Here is a 22317-nt window from a genome sequence, read left to right on the forward strand (position 1 = left end):
CATGTTACTTGGATTTTACTGAAGACAGCCTCTTTGGAGACGTAATTGCAGTTAGATAATATATATAGCATTTTAATACAGTTCTGTGACAGTGGGTTTAGAATAAAGCTTTAAAAAAATAATCCAAGCTGTCAAACTAAAAGGCCTCAGCATTTTCACAATAAAATACAAGTAAAACATGTCTTACTGCCAGCACTGAGTAATATGGCAACCTATGGGACACGTGTAAAAACCATTCATTGCTGAATAGTATGACTGCACAGTTAGTTAGGGACTTGTGTTTTAACTGAGCTGAGAATGCTTATTCATCCTTACCTTGGTACTCGGGCATGTACAGACTAATGTTTAAAACAGTTCTTCATATTTTTACTAGAATTTTAAGTGCATCTGTAGCATTGCTTTCTAATTTTTATCACTTTTTAGAGTACTGTACTGTGGTTGAATGAGATTAACGAAATTGTAGAAGGCATGTCTGCTCTAGTTATCATACATGTTAGTCAAAACAAATAAACTGAGCAGCAAAGAAGACTGCTGAGCCTATTTTTAATCTCCCAACAGCTTTTTTGTATCAGTCATAAAAATGACGAATTTGAGGACAGAAGGTATTAGAATGACACCAACACAGAAGGGAGGGAGTGGTCTGCAATATCCCAGGCTGAGACTTCATAGATTAAGTATTTGGAAAATAATCTAAAGGCAAACCAACAAGGCACTCTGTTCTTGTCCATCTCAGCTTTCACTTAGCCAGCACACAAGGAGCTTTAGTTTGGAGGTGACAAAGTAGATATAACCACAATCAGATAATGAAATACAGCTTTGTATTAGCTGTAGATTAGGTATTTTAGTTCACTCAATTCCTGGCTCCACCTCAGCGAGAAAAAGCAAGAGAGAAACAGTAAATACCACCACTGTTTGGTGAAAAATCCACCTTGCTGTCATTCACAAGTAGAGTCGTGTTAGGAAAGTTCAGTAATTTAAAACGTCAGTCTACTTCTGAATTTTAGAGAATGTGAATGCTAATGGCATTGAGAGCTGATTAAGTCCGCTGAAGTCAGCCAACTTTGTCACTTGAAAACACTACACACTCTGACCTCAAACCTCAGACAGCCATAACTACCTGAGAAATACCTCTAGAACCTCTTCTAAAAAGGAAGGTCAACTGCAGTTGTAAATTATTGTATCACTTTTGAATGATATGTTTAGCATTAGGTCAAATCCTAATACAGCAGTTATAACTGTTGAAGCTCCACTGTCTAACATAGATCTAAAAATGCAGTATGAGCCGCTGCTAGTGCCATCCTGAATGAAGTTGTCTTACAGGGAAACAGTAAGTTTCTTTTTAATTCTCTGCTTTTACACGTTTGTGTAATGTCATCCTACTAAGTAGTAAGATAACTCTAAATATGGCATCACATAACTGCAGCATAGAATAAACGGATAGGCTGTAATTCATAGATATGCTGAATTTTTAGTCTTTCACAGATTCTTTTAAGTAACATTCCTATGAAGTAATAAAGGAAACAATGTTTTTATACTTTTATATATATTTTTTTCCCTTTTTTTTTTAGCTCCTACTTTTACTGTAGGTGATGATTTTTATTAGGGTACACAATGAACTACCCTCTTCCTCCCCTCCCAAACAGACTGGTTAGCATCTGTTTGATTCATATGCTGTGACTTTTTCCTGCTGCTTTCTATCAACCTTAATTGTGAAAAATGGTGCCGTGTTGCCCTTTTGATATTATTTTGGAGATTGACTCAGTCTTAAAGTATCCAGATGTGTACAGTTGTACAAATATCTGTGGAATTAGCTCACTGAGGTCTGGTGCGCAATATTTTTAATTGACTTACATGTTCTGTGGGAAAAGGAGAATCATAAAAAGTCTTTGCTATAGCATTCCATTCTTCACTAGGGTCTCCCTGGGGGTCTCGGTGGATACTAGAGGTATTCAAAGTGTCGGCAGCTCTGTTAAAACTGGTAGAACCTGATTGACAAAAAGGAAATGGTAACAACTGCAATTTAGTCTCTAGGCACTAATTGTAAAGTAACTAAACTTCTGGTTTACCTCTGATCTTAAAAAATAAAATATTTTTGTTTTAAAACACTGCATCTCTTGTAGGCTTTTTCCTCTTCATTTTTTTTCCACATACTTCTGCATCTATTTTGTCTCTAAAGATGAGGTATTTTTCTATCATGATTAAAAATGTTTTATATCATTGTCACATATTAAGTTAATGACATTAAAATTGTGATTTATAGAAAAGTATGTATTCTGAATATTCTAACTTAATATATATTTTTCAAACAGTATTACTTTAAGACTCGCCTTCTGATAGTGATAAAATACATAATTACTGCCATCCTGACATCATATTGCAGGGTGACTTGTAATAAAAAAGACATTCTAAATACAAAGGTTTTTAGACAAACGAAGAACATTTTAAGTAAGGAGTCTTTTTGTAAATGGCTATACCTAATATTTCAGAAAACCAGGCTATAGCTATCTACTAAAGGTAGGAAGGGCAAATAAGTAGATTAATCTTAGCAGAGTATAAGGCTCCAATCCTGCAGTGGCTTTATGCACTGCTAATAGACTCCGTTGAAACCAGTACCAAATTCCTTGCAAGATCAAAACATAAGTGTACTTTCACGATTACTCATAATGCAAACAGTAGCTGTTTTGTCACTACACAGATGCCTGTTGATCACTGCTACAATAGTAAAATCTTTGTTTTGCTATGAAAATACATGTTACCTCATGGTTATGTAACAGTTAATTAAGAGTACTATCATTTTCTCTTGGGAGGAAGAGGAAAACAGTTATGAGTTTGTGTTTGTTTTCTTTTTTAAGAGTTCACCAGGAGGATCTTGCCCATTGCCAGTTCATTCCTCCATTTACTGATGTGGAGTGGTTGCTGTCTGGGAACCAGAGTTGTATAAATAGTAAATTGCATTGTGGTTAGGCAGTAAAAGGAATTCCCTCAGATAGGCTTACTAAACTCTTTCACCAATGCTCTTTGCCTCTAGGTCTCCCATATGGTTAAACTGCGTGTGTTTCAGTAAGTAAAAAAAAACCCAACAAAACTTTAGGGACACCATGGATACCACTCCAGGTTTGCCATTTGAGAAAATACCTGAAAATAAAACAAAACAAAAACCAACCACAATAAATCTTGGAAGTTGCAGTGCTGAGTACCACAACAACTATCTCTTAGGTGCCCTGACACTAAGGCACTCTAGTCTCCAAAGAGGTGCAGGATTCAGAGGTCAGCAAGCTGAAGTAGGGACCTGTCTAAATTAGGCAGTATGATGAGAGTGAGAGGCACATCTGGGCCCCAGACCAAGATCCTCACTGTGAAGTTTTGCTAGAATTCAAGAGGTCTGGTGACTGTACTGGTCACTAGGCAGCTCATTTGGGGAATTAGAGTTATATTAAAATCCCTACCAATTCCTTTGGATGAACCTCTCAGAGTCACTTGGAATTATGGTACTTTGCATACAGAAAGGTTTCTGACAAGAAAAGGAGGAGAAACACATGGAAGAACTTCAGATAGTGCTGTCTGTTCTTACAGAAAAGATACATGCAGAACATCGCATAACTATGCATTCATTTTCTTGAAACAGGTATCAAAATTCACGTTATTAAAAGAAATAACGTACCATCTGAGATCAGGATTCTGCTACCTTGCTACGACCACTACTGTTTTAGGGACAAAGACTTTTCTGAAACCGAACCTCAAAAAATTGTGCATCTGTATACAAATACACATAGGCAAAAGACCAAGCACAGAAACGAAATTACCTATAAACCTAAATTCATAACACCAGAACAATATAAAGAAATCAGACTGCTGGTTTTCTGTCTCACTGCCACTGGCTCCAAAACTAAGGGACGGGAGTCCGTTCTGCTCTTTGTACATTCGAGGGGCAAAGCTCAAAACACAACATCAACAAAACCTCAAATAGACGCAAATACCCTATATTGTGGATCTAGCTCTTTTGAAAAACATCTAAGCACCCAAAGCTCCATTTTTCTACAAAAGCAGGGGCTTTCATTTCTTCCAGAGTCTAAGAGATCATTTGCTTTTTTAAGCTTACAGCATGCATTAAGAATAGAATCCGCATGCAAGCTTTATTTTGAGAAAGGAAGGCACCACTTATACTATTTTTTACTATGTCCAGTTACTGAAGTAGAGGAGCATCTGTAAACATATTGGAGTCAGTTTACTCTGGAAATACAGATGATACTTTTATTACTTTGGTAAAAGATTGAGTTTAGAAATGGCACTTTTAGTAAATAAATATAGGGGTAATCTTGCAGCTGATTTTATTGCAAAACAAATCTAAAACAATTTTTCCACATTTCAGTAATGATTTAGAAACGTGGAATAAACTTCATATCTACTGTTTTGCATATGCAAAATACTGCTCAGCAAATAATCACCAAGTGCCAACAGTAGGAGATAAAGAAGCTCCTTGAGCACTCTTAACAGCTAGGTGTGTTTTCCAGAGCTTCAAAGAATATAAACTTCTCCTTTCACACATTCAACACAATCAGATGGTTGTAAGATGTACGGTAAAATAAAAAAGTAAGCTTTCTTTAAGCCCCATTCAAAGCAGCATCTACTGGTTCAAAAACTACCCTAATTTTTATGCAAAATGAGGGCACTGAAGAATTTCCAAAAGCTGCTCAGTGCTTTTCAGATATATGCAGAGCCCTGGTAGAATATGCTCTACATTAGGGTTAGAAATGCCTATAAAATTCAGTTTGTCATTGCACTGCTTTTCTTTCACAAAGGGAAATATGAGAAGTTTATTTATTCAGATAATTGAGGAAACAAAAGCTGTTTAGTTGCATTTATTCTATAAATTAACAGAGAAATATAATCTTTTTTTTTTGCCATATAACTAAAATGTTAGTTTTACTTTTTACTAATGCTACACTAAACTTAGATGCAGAAATTTCACATTTTGATAATCTAAGTAGATTCAGTACATGCTTCAAAACATAAACACTTATTTTTCTTACCTAGTCCTGTTTCTCTTCTGTCAACATTTTCACTGAGATTTTGACACTGTGTTTTTGAAATAACCTTTGTGTTTTCCACTAAATAAGGTAGTTTCTCTTTCAAAAGAGAAGGTTCCTTGGAAGCTGAAGTCCATGTAGCTTGACCTTTCATTTGATTTACTCTTGAACAAGAACCGAGGTCTAAAAAATTTAAGTATACTGGAGTTTTCTCAGCTTTTTTATCTGAGGTTGAAAGATCAAAGGATGACCTTCCACTTACGTTTACTAAATTTCCAGATGTTCTCATGGGTAAAGAGCATGATTCTTTCAGGTGACCCTCAGCAAACTTCCTTCCTGGAACTGTACTATTTAGTGAGTCTTTTTTCTCTTTTAACAATGTGTTATTTGTTGAATTATTAATCTCCAAGGAATGTCCAGTTTTGATGGAGTGTATCTGAATATCATCATTAACTTTTTTATATGGAATTAGTTTATCTGTACTAATTCTATCTGTTGGGCTTTTTTTGTGAACAATTATTTCAAGACCGTCAACCTTTACTGGAGATATGGCTTCAGCGTTCAAAGTACACATATTTGTATCATTTCCTGTTTGTTCAGTACTGTCTTGTTCAGGTTGCTTGCTGTGCACATCATCCACATTTATTCCTCTTTCTATTTTGGGGGGGCATAAATTGAAAATACCTAAGAGAGACGTATTATCACTGTGTTCTTTTGTGGCATCATCACTGCTTGCATTATTACAATAAACAGTTGGTACATTTTGAGCATCAGTTGCTGGAACACCAGTACTCCTCAGTGCACCATTTCTATTTATGTTTCTGGCATTAGCATTGTAATTTCTGTCTTCAGCATCTATGTGTGTCTGTTTAAAAGGAAGTTTATCTCTATGTAAACCACTCAGATTTAACAGGTTTTTTTCTGTTTTATGTAATTCATTACCTACATAATTGCCACTGTCCAGCAAGCTACATTTTTGGTATTCTGTTTGAGAATTTTCTTTAGTATAAGATAGGATGCCAAAACTTAATTCCTTAGCTTGATGATTATCTGTACTTCTCTCACACACAGCATTCTTCTCAGTACAAAGAACTGCTTCAGACTCAGGTTTGGGTGCTTCAGGTGTAAGGACACTTGTGTTGTGTTGTATGGTATCTGATTTTTTATCTGCCTTAGTACAAATTGATTCATCTGTAGTATTGCACAATTCTTGCTTGCTAGAGTCAGTCTCCTGACTTGCATTTTTCTTGTAGACATCTACAGTGTCAGTACTGTCTAAAAAGTCTTTTCTTGTTTGTGTGTGGCATGCTGCCAATGGCTCAGTGCTGTCCTGTAGCTTTTGTTCTAAATTTGCATTGTTTTCCTCCAGTAACATTCTCTGTGTTGCTCCTAGATTTTCTGCTTCTTTGCACTCAGTGACATGCATTTCAGAGGTCTGTCCTTGGGTAATTAAATCAGTATCTGTGCAGAGGGTATTCCTGGGAGAAGCCTCCCTTTGATTTTCTTCATAAGGGCTAGCAACATTAATTTCATCCTTAAAACTGTTTTCAAGAACTTGTAAATCTGTTAGAGTAAGTGTATTCTCTAGTTAGTGATAGATAACCCAGAGGTTAAGTACTGCTTTATTTTTACAGTTTAAAATTTCCAGAGATAGACTCAAGATTAGTATCGATACTGATTTTTCTTATCTTACATTACACACACAAGTCTATCAAAAAGTTACTGAAGATAAGTATTGTATTATGGTAACTTGCAAAATATTTATAAGCTGTTCAAACAGAAAATATATTAACATTCTGTAGATTTTAGATATGGCTTATAGTTGAAATATTTCCCAACTGGTATCTGTTAGTCTTACTATTGAAAGGGGTCTTCATTATGAAATTATAACACATACTTAATCAACCATTGTGTGTCTACATAAAGGTTAAGCCACTGGTTACTACTGCAACTGTATTTGTCTTTATTTTTGAAAGTGGCTTTTTTAGCCGAATGGAAAACAAAACTAAACAAAACTGTTAAGGGACTGTGTTCCTACCAAAAGGAATATGCTATGACTTGATGGTAGTGGGCCAGTGAGGAATAACAAGCATTTCGGTATCAGAAAGGCGTTTTCTGAAAGATACACTCGAAGGCTGTGAGCATTGATCCTTTAAAGCAGTCACTTTGCCCTTAAGCTTTTTAAATTTCCACTTATCTTTGCTATATATTAGAGACTGAGCATTAGAGACTAACTACATGTCCTTTAAAGTGGCTTCAGAAAATTACTAGCTGGAGTTACAAAGTGCTTTATAGGAAAGGATTACAATTATCCACATGAACAGACGTTCATTGTCCTGTGCAGCACAATCACTCTCTTTCTGCCTTTTTTCATTGTTTTATGGGAAAGGGGAAGTTCTTGGGTTTGCTTCCAAACACTTCTATACACATTCTAGTTCTTCCTAACCCCTATTCACTTCTTGAACTGGCATGCAGAAAGAGTATTGCAACAACTTGAGGGGTTACAGCACATGGATCTTATTTAATGTCCCAGGGCAGCCACTAGAAGTACTGTGCTTTCATTCAGAGCTTCGTGAACTTACCATAGATTAGCACTACCGACACCAAGAATTTTACTGTTAATTCAGGATTCAAGCATTCTCTTGTCACGTACTGTATCTGTAAACATTTACCCTTTCTTCAACAATACTACTTATCTCTATTATCCATGTAATGTTATTACTTTGTTCTATCTGTAATTCCTCAATGCTTAAAGAGTAGTCAGTTGTGGTTTTTACTTCAGTTTCTTCATCATGTCCAAAATTACAGTCTTTTCTTGTTATAGATTGCATACACTCATTTTCTTTCTGAATAGCCTGTACTTCACTGTCTTTTGAGTGTTCTTGACCACCCTAGCATAAGAAGGGACAAAAGATTATACATATTTTAATAATTCATAATAATAATTTAATAAGTCACTGATCAGATTTAAAGTTCAGGACTTAGATTTAAAATTATTTTTACAATTCTGATGGAAACCAAAAGACCATTCACCTGAAGGATACAAAGTTAAAGTACACGGAGAAAAAAAAAGCAGACTAATACCCTAGAAGGGTAGGAAAGAAATTGGGTCCTGCTATATTACAGTCCACAGAGAAAACATACAGATTAACAGAATTTCTCAGAGGAAGGAATGTGTTGTACATGTGCTGTCTGGATCATTCCCTCTGTCTGCTTGCTAAATCAGTGACCTGCTCAGTAGTTACATGCGGAAAAAACCTGCATGATTGCTAATTACACTCACACACATGTGCATACACACACATATTAACGCTATTTTTTTCTAACAATACCTACGATTTTTAACTTCATTTCATAGGCAAATAAGGCTTATGAATTTGCAATTCCTGGCAGTCAGTTCCTCATTCCCTCCCAGATGGCTTTTTAACCTGAATTTGAGTCAAATTCAACAGGAGTAGAAGCCTGAAAGATGTATTTACTTAAACTTGTAAGTCACTGGTCTACTACTGCAGCTGTATTTGTCTTTATTTTTGAAAGTTGCATTCGATAAGGTTCTGTGAAAACTGGGAGCTGAATAGTGAAGAAACACCCTAATAAAACCCCACCAAAAAAAAAAAAAAAAAGGAAAAGATGAATCCTTTATCATCATCAGCTGTTTGGCAGCTGAAGGCAGAAGCACATGCTGGCTCTTGCCCTAAAGATGGGATATAAAGTAGGTAGATGTGGGAGGTAGCAGGGGTATTGCTTAGTCCATAAAAGATGTGAGAAAAAGCTGAAGATACTTGGGTGACTGGAGGTGTTGCAAAAGGAAGGCTGGGATGTGGGAGGGGGTTACAAGCGCTGTGCTTGGGCATCGGATGTGTGGGGAGGACAGAGTATATTGCAAAATGGAAGGAGGCGCATAGACAACACTGCTAAAAAATGGGATTATTGCAATGGTGGCATAGTAGGTGATGTAGAATACAAATCTTCAGGAAACAATTTTCTACAGGTCACAGAAGCATCCTGATGCTCCCAGCTTTGCTGATTTGGGGGAGGGAAGAGTCATGGTGAATGGAGGAGGGTCCTAAAAATGGTTTTCCTCTGCCTAATATTCCACCTTCAATTTGAAGTTTCAATTGAAATTTCTCTCTCTTTTCCTCATGTTTTATTATCATCTTCCCTGTCATTCTGATTTGGAAATTGTAAATATTAAATTTTTTGTTTTCAAAGTTTTTAATTAGTTAATTTTGCTTCTTGGCTATATACAGCCTTGGCATCACATTTTCAAGCTTTTCTTTTCAAATACAAATACATGAAAGAAAAAGGAAATTTCTCGAAAGCTGTAATTCTTTATAAACTCTTGCTTCAAGGAGCTGTTTCTTTAGACAGAAACACCAAACACCACAATATAACGGTGCATGTTACTCTCTTGTACAGCTATAGAACAGCTACTACAGTGGCACATACCACATTTGTTGGTATGGGCTGAACTGCTGAATGCATCTGAAACAAACATGATAAAGTATTCTAGAAAGGGAGAAAGGTTACATGATTCCTTTCTGGATTTTCAGATGGATTGAATAAATCTAGTTTCCATGAACTTCAAATGGCTGTTCAGCCCTTCAAAAATAGGTCCAAGATGCATAAACTAAAATGCCTACATATCAAAACTATCAAACCTGGATTTTAATTTTTTCCCTGTGATTTAGTAAAATCTAACTAAGCAACATACATACACCTAAGATGACCTTTCCCTCAACAGAATATTTCATACTATGAAATTCAAAACCTTCTCAAAACCAGGTCTCCCTGTACATATACACACAAAAGAATCACAGTAACCCATTACTAGGTGTAGCCCTATTCTCTAATGGCACACAGCTGTATTACAAGTTCTATTAAATGAAATGTGAAGCATGGTAAAATTAAACTAAATTGCAATTTGAGTTTGTAATGAGGTCTGACATTGTACCTTTCTTTTAAAAAAGGCCTTTGTTTAATTCCTATTCCACAGGTGATCAGTATGAAGAAGTTTACATACATTCTAAATTTCATGCCCCACAAATAATCATAGGGATTTCAGATTGCACTAGGTGTAAAAATAAATATATGCATATTTCTTTGCAACACTTGGAGCCATAGTCAAGATCTAAATCATAGCCAACACCTTGCCCTTTTATGTTTTACTAGGCATTGATTCATTACTGATACAAGGTGAAATTCCACAAATTAGAATAATCAATATGATCTGCTGCAGCTCCTGTAATTTCCTGGCAGTGTTCCACTGGAGATTTGGCTCAGCCTAACCTGCCTGGCTTTTGAAATCTTATGATCATACAATACAAAGTGGTATGGCAATTTGCCATAAGATAGTGTAAGATATATATTTAGAAGACATCTGAGACTTTTTTTGCATTTATGAGCATACGCTTTAAGCTTATCTGCTTTCAAACACATAGGGTCATCTTAGTAAGCCCAAGTACTGTTTATCATTAACGACCCATTGTGTGCATTGATTCTGTGTCCTAAACATAGTTCATTTTCATTCAAAGAAACAGTGATTTTTAAAAGTTACACAATTTGCATTATACCTTGTAGAATTCATACAGCTTTGGCACAATGAGTACTCAATTCAAATGAAGTCTTAACTTCCATTACATTATTAAGCATAAACCAGCAGATATGTATGTGTATATATTAATATATGTGTGTATATGTATGTTTTTGAGCTATAAACTTACATACATGTATTGTGAAGAAATTAAGTTCTTCCAAATTCTAAAATTTTATTACCGTTTATCATTTTACTGACAATTCATAGACTAGTTCTAAAAAAAAAAAAAATAAATCTGTCTTTACAGTCCTAGTGTCTTCCTATTTTCCTAACACTGAAATCTTACACATGCAAAATGTATTTTCCCTTCTTTGAAGGATAAATCATTATTTGGATGTAAAAACTAATGGAAAAAATGATATAACCAATACTCAGCTGAACAACAGAATATGCTCAATGTGCAGGGAAAGTTGTTCTTATGGCTTATGACTCTTCCCATTTTTTCAATCTTCAATCAATTCCAAGACTGGAATATAAATTTGCAATTCAGTTTAAGTAAGGGATAACACATATCTGCAGGGCTACATGCTCTTCCTTTTGCTCCAAAAGACCATCTTCATGTGCTTAACCACTTGTTGACTTCTCATATGTGCTCTGAATATAAAACTGAACATGGATTTGGTTCACCCAGCAATGCAAACTCAATTCTAGTTCAACCTGCCCTGTATAAAACAGTCTTTTACCTCCTGCATTGTTGAGCTTGCTATACCTTTGGTGACTATTAAAGATGCTAAGTGAAATAAAGGTTGGGTTGTTGGGGGTTTTTTTGGTTTTGGCTTTTTTTTTTTTAACTAAAACTGAAGACCTTAGATAATCTACATGTTGATAAAATGAATCTTCTCATCTGTCCCATGTTAGAGAGGCTGAAATTAGCTCCTCTGAGCAGAAGTGGACTTACTTCCACGCTTCCAGGGAACTTATATACATACGAAGTCAATGAGTCTGCCACAGTATTTGAGAAACACCCATGCAAAATATGTTTGTGAAATAGGATTTAGTAAAGATAATTTAAGATAATTGCTATCAATTATGTATAAATTTATTAATGAGGTAATGAACATCTCAAGTTTCTATGATATAAGTGCCCCTCTGGAAGAAAGGGGAACATTCTCTGGGTACAGTAAGTTTTAACGGGATCTTGGATCATTGATTACATCAGATAAATTTTTAGGTTTAGCAATGTCAAAGGACGATCAGTGGACGTGACAGCCAGATTAGAAAAAGTGTCATGTCTCTCATTCTGTAATATTTTTAGAGGAAATTGAAAGTACTGCAGCTATTAGAGACACTAACCTGCAGATTTTCCACTTGCTCAGAATGCTGATTTCCCTGAGGAGGATGATCATCTTCAAGATGTCCATGAACTCCTCTAAGGGAATTCAGCTCATTTTTAATAGTGTCTATCTCTCTTCTCATATTTTCCTCCTGTAATAATTGAGGGTACGCAGAGCACACAAAAACAGATCTTTACTGCATGTTCAAATATGTAAGCCAGTATTTTACAGGGGTATCAACAGCTTACCAAATTAAAGTAAATCCTTAAAAGGAAGTATAGATGCTGAGGAATTTCTTTGCACAAAGTAAGATAATTTTGAGCCCTTTCATTCAAACCAAAATTTTAATGACTTTCCATTACAGACTATACTTTTTACTAATATTTCCCCCCCCACACCACCACCATTTACTTCAAGTATCAATGCACAAAAAAGTGAGATTTGTATTCGTAGCTTGCTTTCTTTTTTTGGCTCAAAGATAAACATGCTAGTCAACATTCACTCTCTACCTACATTGTCAAGAAACTACAACAGCAAATAATTTGCTTGGCACTTTACTTCTGTCAATAGCCTCAAGTATCCAATGCTTCTTCAGTGAGTATGTAACAATTAAATTTTTGTATTTAGAACAAAAAGGATGGTCAAAAATACAAGTTGTAGAAAGAAGGGCAATTTTACAGAAATACCTTAATTTAATTTACAAATATTTCCAGAGCAGTGTATAATGTTAACATTATCCACGATGATGCTATAACTTCAAGACACTAAGAGACCAAATTTCTAGTTAGCCATAGCAGAAACATGGAGAGGAAAATAAAATTATCTTCTGAAGAATAGTTGCAAACATTCCTGAGAAATAATCAGGGCCAATTCCTATGTCTATACAGGAAACTATGGTATATGACTCTCCTAGGAATCAGGAGATCAAATCTTCTCAGGACAGTGAGCATCAGAACAGTTCAGCTATTTTGTAGTCTCATGGTTGCAGTCATCTCCATAGCAGCTGCACTTCAAAAGAGTTAGCCTTAGACAACAGGATTACAAGGACAACTTTTCATTATTTCCCCACAGCCTCCCTGAGAATCTATCTACCAAATTCAAAAGCTTTCTGGCAGTAGGTGCCAATTATGGAGAAATCAAAGAGACAGACTTAAACAAACGCTGCTCAGAGTCCTGTTTCCACACACTAAACAGATCTTGTTTTATTGAAGAGGTATTAATCTTTCTTACTTTTAAACATGCATTTATTATTGCAATTTTCACAGCTACAATATTTTGCTGATTATTTTGGATTAAATAATTACCGAAGCATTCTTTAAAAATAATGAAGTAGTAGAAAGAACAGCAAATATTGAAGACAAATTATTGTTTAGGTGTACACAGAGGTGAATTCACTGGGAATTACAGGTTTTTACCTTTTCTTATCCCCTTTCACCCCACATGTTGAATAATTCCTGTCATATCAGGACCCCTGCTCTAATGCAAGCCTTCAGTATCTACCTGATTCAGTTTGAGGTTGCTTTTTTTTTGGGGGGGCATATGGCCCTTCAGAAATACCTTTAGTCTGTGTCACTTCAGTCTATGTGGGTTTACATTCATTTTTTACTATATGACAGTTTACTGATAGTTTTTTCAGGGTACAAGAGTGCAGCCTAGAAATGCTGGTATTCTCTGCATAAGTTGTGTAAAAAATTGCAAATTTTCTGAAAAATACATAAAATTAAATGTAAATTTAAAATTATATCAGCTTCCATGTCTAGGTAATGGCAAGTGTGTAATTCTGGAATATTTTTAAGTGCTAATACCCTGGCTCTTGCTTTATAGAACTGCAGGAAGTGCACTGACCTTTTAGAGCACAGAAGTCAACATTTCTCCTAAATCTACCTTTTAAAAATATTCATTTCTAGAAGAGTCTGTATTACTGGAAAAGAAATTTGTTGGTTTTATTGTATTATTTCTGCAATATTTTTTTGGCTTTTAGGAATTACCTGAAATGCTTGATGACTATTTCAAAAAACTTTTAATACTCTAACATTTAATTTAATAAACGTACATCCTTTTTCCAAGTTCTTAGTGCTTTCTCATGCTCATTCTGAAGATTAAGGAACTTTTCTTCATTTTCCTTTGCCTTCTCCCTTTGCAGCTCATTATCTCTTTCAAGGGTCTGCAATAAAATTAATTATCCAAAAAATAATCAATACCGCATTAATGAATTTTGATGTGTTTTATGTTGCTTGGACCTTTGCTTCTAACATGCTGGAAGTGCCATACAGATCAGTGATAATGTGCTATCTCAACAATAATTTTCATAAATTAACAGAAAGGTGCTTATAGTTTAGCTAACAGGAAACAGGGGGAGGTTATGAAAAAAGAAATGGCTATAAAAGGGTATAAAAACACTTGCCATTATTCAGTTTCACTGCATAAGTTTATATTACTTTTTCAGCACATTAAAAGTCCAGAGATGAAAAATATGAACTGTAGCACAATCTAGACCCATTGTACTTAAAGAAAACCACTGTATACTCAAAATATTTTTATTTTTCTGATCAGTTTTTCTATCCTAAATTGTTTATTAACCTATCTTATAAACTGTATAAACTTTAAATTCTAAAGCATATCTACTAGAACATGAAGTATACATCTGATTATCCTTTATTTTTATTAGATCGCTGAAATAGGAGTGCATTAAAGTAACAGTAATATTAAGCTTTATACTATCATAATTGTACTTGCAACATTTTTGGGTTAAGTCTTTCACTTTACTGTGCTAAATTAAAGCAGCCTTGTGTAAATCAACAGTAACTTCACACACATCTCAGGTACTGTTGGAATTTTTATCCTATCACATTTTTATAGCAAACAATATGGAAGATAAAGGACTTACTGCATCCATTATCTACTATATAGATGACAAATATTTTTGATAATGTAAACATAACTTTAATGCATGTAGCTATATGACCAGCTACATATTTATGACTTTGCTGAGCTTCTTTGAAAGTCCACTTGAAAAATGTTAAGGTATGGAGGCAATACTCCAAAGCAATTCCTTTTTACTTAATCTTCTAACTAAAAATGAGTCTACTTCTTGATTCATTTAGTATCAATTTTAAAATGCCTATGTTAATTTAGCTACACTACTAATACAAATATATTTTAAAGTTATTAACACTAGGAAAATTCAGACTACCTTGCATTTTTATATACATGGAAATAGTTGTGCATAAGAATATAATGGATCTTCTCTGACAGATTATATAATTTAAAAGATGAGAGAATTCAACAATACATTGTCTGAATAATCACACTCTGATGTAGCACCTTTCATCCAGTTCTATAAACTAGGAGTCCAAGACCTCCTCTCTTTGATAAACCTGCTCTAACTCCAAGGATTCTTTTACTTGTGTCTCAAATGCAACCTCCCCCAAGATGGACTATAATAGTTACTCACAGTGTAGCTCTTAGGGCAAAATACCAGGAGTAGCAGATTAATAGAACCGAGCATATGTTAAAGCCAATTGTACAGAGAGGGGAATACCTGAATTCCTTGCATTCTCAAGTATTCTGTCATCCATTAAAGAATTATAACTTGTTTTTCTGAACTCTTAAGGACATTGGTATCCTAGCACTAAGTATGAATAGATAGAATGAGAAAGGACAGTATGATCCTTCTTGAATGTTACCTTGCAAGTTTAAGTATTCTGTCATCTCAAGCCCAAAAACAAGCAGTAATTTTTTGTATTAGTACTTTTTTCTTATACTATTATTAGTATAAGAATAAAAATATTTCCATGGGACTGTACAATCACTCCTTCCATTTTTCTATTATTCTGAAGAAACTCTTTTTCTTGATGAACAAGGTCCACAAATTCGACAGGGATGTAGGATAGAGTGTAAGAATAATACATAACCTTCAGACCCCATTCATCATATTGCAGTCCTAGAATCAATAAAGACAAAAGCAATAGCTCTCAAATTGGCAGGAAAGTGGGTAGACCCTTCCAGTTATATATTCAGCTCCCTATTTTATACATTCCATTTGTTGCTTTAAAAAATGACACTGCAAAATAAGCAGTTAACGTCTCACTCCATGGAAAAACCCAGTAATTGTATCAAACTGTCAGCCAAATGAGTAGCTATAAAAAGCAACAATATTTTATGACGACTTTTTAAACAGAAAGACAGACATTTCTGACAAATCAAAATAACCCCATGAGTTTATATGGAAAGAACAAGAACATGTGACGTTCACTGTTAATATAGCATTGTATTTGCATCGTGCTGTTTAAGGGAATCGCTGCATTTTATGCATGTATTTATTGGGTTTACAAAAAAATACATCTATTAAAATATCTAGCCACTTTTATGTTTCCAGATGTGATCTCTTGAAAGCTTATCACTCATATGTGCTTATATAAATGTTATGAATCCTTTAATTCCCATTCTCAAGTGGGAACGTCTTGGTTTTGAGAATGCTCTCACAAAACTCAACTGAGATCAAATCTTAGCTGATCTTAAGTGCCACAGACTAAGAAGGAATATTTACATCACACTAAGTATTGAGGAGTCCTCGTATAGTCAACAGAGCTTTCAAAGCTTGAATCAAGAGCCTTTTAATTAGTTATCCATGTCTTGTAAAACCAATTTCATCTAAAGTACTTATGCCTGCAAGAAACTACCTTTGCAGACTACACTGAAGCTTTGATGACTAGAAATAGTTTGTCCTGTAGTTAGAAAAATAGAAAACAGTAAGACCTTCCCAATATCTAATACAAACAGGACCCAAATCAAAGCCGGCTCTCTAATCAGAATTAGTATAACTGCAATCAGAAATCAGTTGTTGGCCTGTACAGGCTGCAAAACAGAGACCTATACTCAATTCATACCTTAACAACAAGAAAACAAGCTATACTTTTCTTACACACGTAGACATTTATGTGGAGTCTTCAAAGATAAGATTCACAGATACCGTTCACAGTTTTAGCTGGAGCTTTAAGGCATACTGTAAACTTTATCTGAGACGGGAAATAGCTCAGAAATACTATCAGAAAAAAGCACTTTTAGAATAGACCTGCTATTCAATAATCCTGACACAAAGATCCTAAAAGGCCCCCTGTATTATGAAGGTCATCATCAGTAAGGTTATATACCAATTAAATTATCTCGAGCTTCTGGTTTAATTTACAAAGTAATTTCAATAATCTTAAAACCTAAAATGCACATTACCTTCTTACTTTAACAAAAAGCAATATTGTATGAATAGCAAGTAACCCAGCTGTTTCACTGGACCCAGCATATAAATAACAGAGGTTACAGAAAATCATGCTACTTTAGGCAATTCTACAGCCAAGGGACTGTTAAATTAATCTTTGTAAAAAGTTTCAAACTTGCTAAGAAAAACACAAACCTTTTCCCATTAAACTGTGCTTTGTCTTTTTTTTTTTTAAAAGCCAATATACGAAAGAGGAACAGGAGAACTCTGATTCATAATGAACTGGTGGGACTGTTCTCCAGGTTGAGAAGCATCTCTTCTTGGTTCTAAAGCACTTTGAGATCAAAGACTTTTAAGTCATGAAAATCCAACACTCTGGTCTTAATATAAATACACGAACCTAGACATCTCAAATCAGTAACTTCTCTTTCTCTTCCAGTCACTACAGCTTTATCCAGTACTACAAAGCAGGTACTTTAATTCCTAGTGAAATTTTAGCTATTTTCTGATGGAGAACGTAACTCACCTTTAACCTTACTTGTTTCATTAAAATGCAAAATTCATATATTGTGGCAGAAGGCAAACTGTTTACATCTATTAAAAGCCAAAGTAAAGGCTTACATGAAGTGAATCTAATTTCAATCTAGTATAGAAGCACACACTTAGAAACAAAAGCATACATGCACACAGGAAGTTTAATTTGAAATTAACTGAGATCCTAGTTCAAAACCTTGGCCTCACAGGCCAAGCAAAGAATGGAATAGTTGTGGTTATGTATGGACAAATTGCAGATAATAATTATTAATAGTCCGATTAATATCTATTAATGTACCTGAACTCTGCATGGCACATCTGACCGGAACAGATATGACCTTAATCTTTAGCGCACTGTGGGCCAATCTGACTGCTAGTGTAACTTAGAAGCTGTAATTGAGCCACTTTTACACGCTCAAAGAGAAGCTGAGTAATGTTGCAACTCCATACTCTCCAGCGTGACTACTAACCACCTTTAGCATAAATATGACACCAGACAACACAGCAAGAAATGGCTAAGGATATGCTCGCTCTTAGGCCCTGTGCTCTAATAAGACTGGGGACAAGCTCTGGCTATTAAGATCTGAAATTCGAAGTATTTTCCAGAAAAGAAATTTATACCTACATGAAAATTATAAGAAACAAAAGTCATAAAATCATTTGATTTCAAAATACTTGAAAGCAACCCCCAATAAATTCTGGTTTTACCCTCCAGAAATGGCTGATAAGAATGGCAACCATGATTTACTTTAGGGGGAGAACTAAAAGAGGGAAACCATAGACTGTGCTTCAAGGTTCATGCTGACAGTTAAGGAGCTGAGGGAGCAATGGAAGTGAGGTCAAAAGTTCTGAAAAGCATACAGATGTCTTTAACAGCCCTGGACTTAAAAAATACATAACAGATAGTAGCAGCTTGTCTAATCAAGAAAAATCTGACCTGATACTCTTCTTTCAGTGCATTTAACTCACTTTCCATTCTAACATTCGTTTGGGTTATTCGCTGAAGCAGCTCCTGCACACATTGTAGAGAGCTGAGAATTTCCTTATGAATACAAACAAATTAGGATATATTGAATAAGATTTTGTTTCTGAAGTTTAAACATTAGATAATTTATGTCTTTATAAAATCATGTATATAAAAAAGTACTCCAACATCAACATTGGCGAAGGGCTTGTAGGAAGAAATCAGAACAACTCCAGGTTTTTCTGGCCTTTTGCCTTGGAGAAGATAACGTTATTATAACTTACTCTTTTTCAGAGAATTTTCTTATAATTAAAATGAACAATCCATTGATACTTTAAACATACTTCAGTGCAAATCTGAAAAAAAATATATCAAATCCAACCCCTCTGTGAGTTCAATTAATCTAACAAAATAATCTTATGGTACCATATTACAGTTCTGGAAAATATGGAAAATCCCAGAGAAATTATATGACAGGCAAGTAATCACTTCCATTAACGGATCACCCTTATGTGACATTATTCTGTATCTCCTGAATTAAATCCTAATAGATGTGAACTACCACACATTAGCTTTGCATCATATGGTGCAAGTACATCAGATTTTGCTGTCACTATCTGAATTTTTGTGGTACTTTCATCAAGACTATATTGTTACTTCAAGAAGAGTAAGTTCTAAAAAAAGAGCCACCCAAAATGAATTGATTAAGGTGGTATAGATTTACAAACCCATGGGTGCTGCCATTAAGTTTGTTGCAATTAGCTGAAAACATGGATGGAATGGAGACAGAGAGTCATTTTATATTAAGCACTACAAAACACATTTCCAAAGATTCAAAGACAGAGGGAATGATCTAGCCAAGCCAATCTCTACTCCCTAAAGACTAGAACAGCAGTTACTAAAAGAAGACCTGCACAGGAAAAAAACCTGAGTTTCAGGCAGAAGACAGGTCTTCTAACTCAAGTTCTTGGAGAAAACATGAAGTTCATCTCTATATTAGAGCCCTCCCCAGATTTATACCAAAACCCTCCATATGTTAAAATCAACCAAACAAACCCTAGCAATTCACACAGCACAAAACAGAGAAACAAAATAGAGTCCTTCTCTTACATTATACATATCAAATATGCATATGAATTATGCTACAAGCATCTCTACATAAATGCTTTTAGTGCATTCAGGGCTGTGGGAGTAATGGGGCCTGCGTATGTGTCTCATTTTTCCCCTGTGTTTATTAGCAAGTATTTTTAAAAAGCAAACTCAAAATGCAAACAGGCTTTTACAGATTGGAAGAGTACTGCTGGATTAGCCTTCAGTGAGTGCTCAGTGGGTATTCAAGCAAGCTACTGCTTTTGTCCATCCCTGAGGACAAGAATGATGCACTTCTCTGACATGTTTGGTTTAATGAACTGCAGAATGAAAATTCTGCAACTGTTTAAGAAAAAAATAAAAACAACCACCCTTTTTACACTTAATATTCTGCAAAGCAGTGTATTATGCTGTTGTTATAGGGAACTTTTTTTTTTTTTTTTTTGCTATGTTTGATACTTAACACCATGTACCTTGGTTTGAGTATCAGGATTTGTTCTGGAACATACCTGAATTTGCGATAGAAGACAGTCTTTACTCTGTTCAGCTATGTATAGGTGTAGCTTAATATTCTAAATGTGTATGTTCTGTATGAATGGAACACCATTTCCTTTGTATATGATTGACACATGATTCCAATTTTACCTGGTTTCAATACCAGCAGCATTATGGTAAACTGTTGGTAACCAGAAAGCAGAACAACAAGCACGTTATGCAAACCTTATTTGTACTGAACCAATATGTAAACAACTATTTCATGGGTATGCCAAATTTCTCCCATCTGAATTCAAAGACAAAAGTTAAGACTTGGAATAAAGTGTCAAACAATGTACTTTGTTTTGCTAATACACTTTCTAAAAACTGAGGAATAAGATCCCATTTATGTTAATATTAAAATATTTCTGAAGAGTAAACAAGTGAATTTAATTAGTTTTAATAGCTTAGTATAATAATTTAAGAAACTTAAATATAAAATATAGCACATATATTAAGTGATTTTTAAATAGCAAAGTTGTATTAACAACTCACCAGCTTTTCTTCTTTAATGTGAGTGTTTTCTTCTTGAACTTTTTTACTAACTGCTGTCTCCTTAAAAAAAGAGTATGAAGAACAGTAAAAGGCATTTAAAATTGCTATTTTCTGTAGTAATATTGTATTAACATGATATTGTGAATCATCATGAGGCTATTTAAAGAAATGGAATTGTTTTGAAATGTCTTCTTATCCATTTTTTTTTTTTTACTATAAAATTATATTCATAGCATATTTACTTCCCTAGAAAAGGTAATTTTGGAAATAGTTTTCTTATATTGTATATGCAGTTAGTAGAAAGGAATCACTAATCTGTACACATCAGAGAGATCACTGCCATGATGTTTGCTGAACGAAGAACAGAAACTATCCACCAAAAATTTAATTTGTTTAAATTCCAAAATACCATTCTTATTTTTTGTTGCAGTTCTTGAAACTGTTTTTCCTTTGCTGCAAGATTGATGTTTTCTTCTCCCACCCTGTACTGAGATGTGACCTTGGACCTTATCAAGTCTGTAGTTACTTTCTTCAGTTCCTTAACACAGGAAACACGTATAAATAGTTCATCCAGTATGGGCATTGCAATTCAAAACAAAGACAAATCTTTTAAACTATCCTGAGTCATGCCCTACTTTTAAAATAATGTATGGAAACAACAGAATCAATTAGAGGAACTGAAATTTGTAAGACTCACTTGCTAAAACTTTAAACTTGTCACATGTGGCTAAAAGTTTATTTTCAGAGGTAAAATGTTATTGTGCTCATTTTACTCTGAAGTATTTATGGTACTTAAGCATTTTGTTATTTTCTGTTCCAAGAAGTATATTAGAAGTAGACATTGAGTTGGTATTGGTAAAACCTCCTACACCGAGATACACAATAGGAATAAAGTACCTATTATAACTACTGTTATGTTCCTGGGAATCAGGAGGAAAAAAGGAAGAACAGTGACTATCTGGTAAAAACAGGAACTGGCTATAAATTTGGAGGATCTTTGCTTTTCCTGAAACATTAATTACTTCATCTCAGGAGAATGCTAAATTAATTTTATATTAGAGGCTTCTACAACATGATTTTCCATCTAAAACATGCCTTTGATTTTGTAGTCTTTACAATCTTTTGAATATCCTGCTTTTTTTTTTTTTTTGGTATCTGTTTTCTAACCAGTTTATTCCAAGCTCCTAGTGCAGCAAATAAACAGCAAATGCTTTGATCTCATTAAATTACAACTTATAGTTCTTGGAGTCATAAATATTGTGCCCTGTTCTCCCCCACCCCTCCCATTCTGGTACAAGGTAGTCTGTTTAATATCGCTCTCTCCTTGAGCGCTCTGACGTTTACTCAGACAAATAGCAGAGGTTATGAATGCTGTTCACAGATAGTATCAAGAATTCTTCATGATGCCATAGTGGTGAACCAAGCATTCAGAATGGTAATAGTTTTATCTAACAACTAAGTTCGGTCTGTTTAACTTTTCTTCACAAAACTGGAATTCCATCTTATCACAGACCAATGGTTTAACTGTTCTGGACAAAATCATGTAACAGTACAAAAGAAAAAGGGAAGATTACATTGTAGCTGAAATT

General features: G+C 34.7%; 1 protein-coding gene across 1 annotated transcript in view; it reads right to left on the reverse strand.

Annotated features, from left to right (window-relative positions):
* CCDC73 (coiled-coil domain containing 73) overlaps window positions 1-22317 on the reverse strand; it is a 60549-nt gene that overhangs the window by 2439 nt on the left and 35793 nt on the right. The window contains exons 10-18 of the mRNA XM_076343892.1: window positions 21138-21266; window positions 20729-20788; window positions 18584-18688; window positions 13951-14061; window positions 11917-12048; window positions 9477-9512; window positions 7750-7918; window positions 5031-6590; window positions 1852-1985 (exon numbers count right to left, since the gene is read on the reverse strand). Coding sequence (XP_076200007.1) covers window positions 1852-1985; window positions 5031-6590; window positions 7750-7918; window positions 9477-9512; window positions 11917-12048; window positions 13951-14061; window positions 18584-18688; window positions 20729-20788; window positions 21138-21266 — 2436 coding nt within the window. The remainder of the gene's footprint in view (window positions 1-1851; window positions 1986-5030; window positions 6591-7749; window positions 7919-9476; window positions 9513-11916; window positions 12049-13950; window positions 14062-18583; window positions 18689-20728; window positions 20789-21137; window positions 21267-22317) is intronic.

Source organism: Aptenodytes patagonicus, chromosome 7, assembly GCF_965638725.1.
Source record: "Aptenodytes patagonicus chromosome 7, bAptPat1.pri.cur, whole genome shotgun sequence".
NCBI lineage: Eukaryota > Metazoa > Chordata > Aves > Sphenisciformes > Spheniscidae > Aptenodytes > Aptenodytes patagonicus.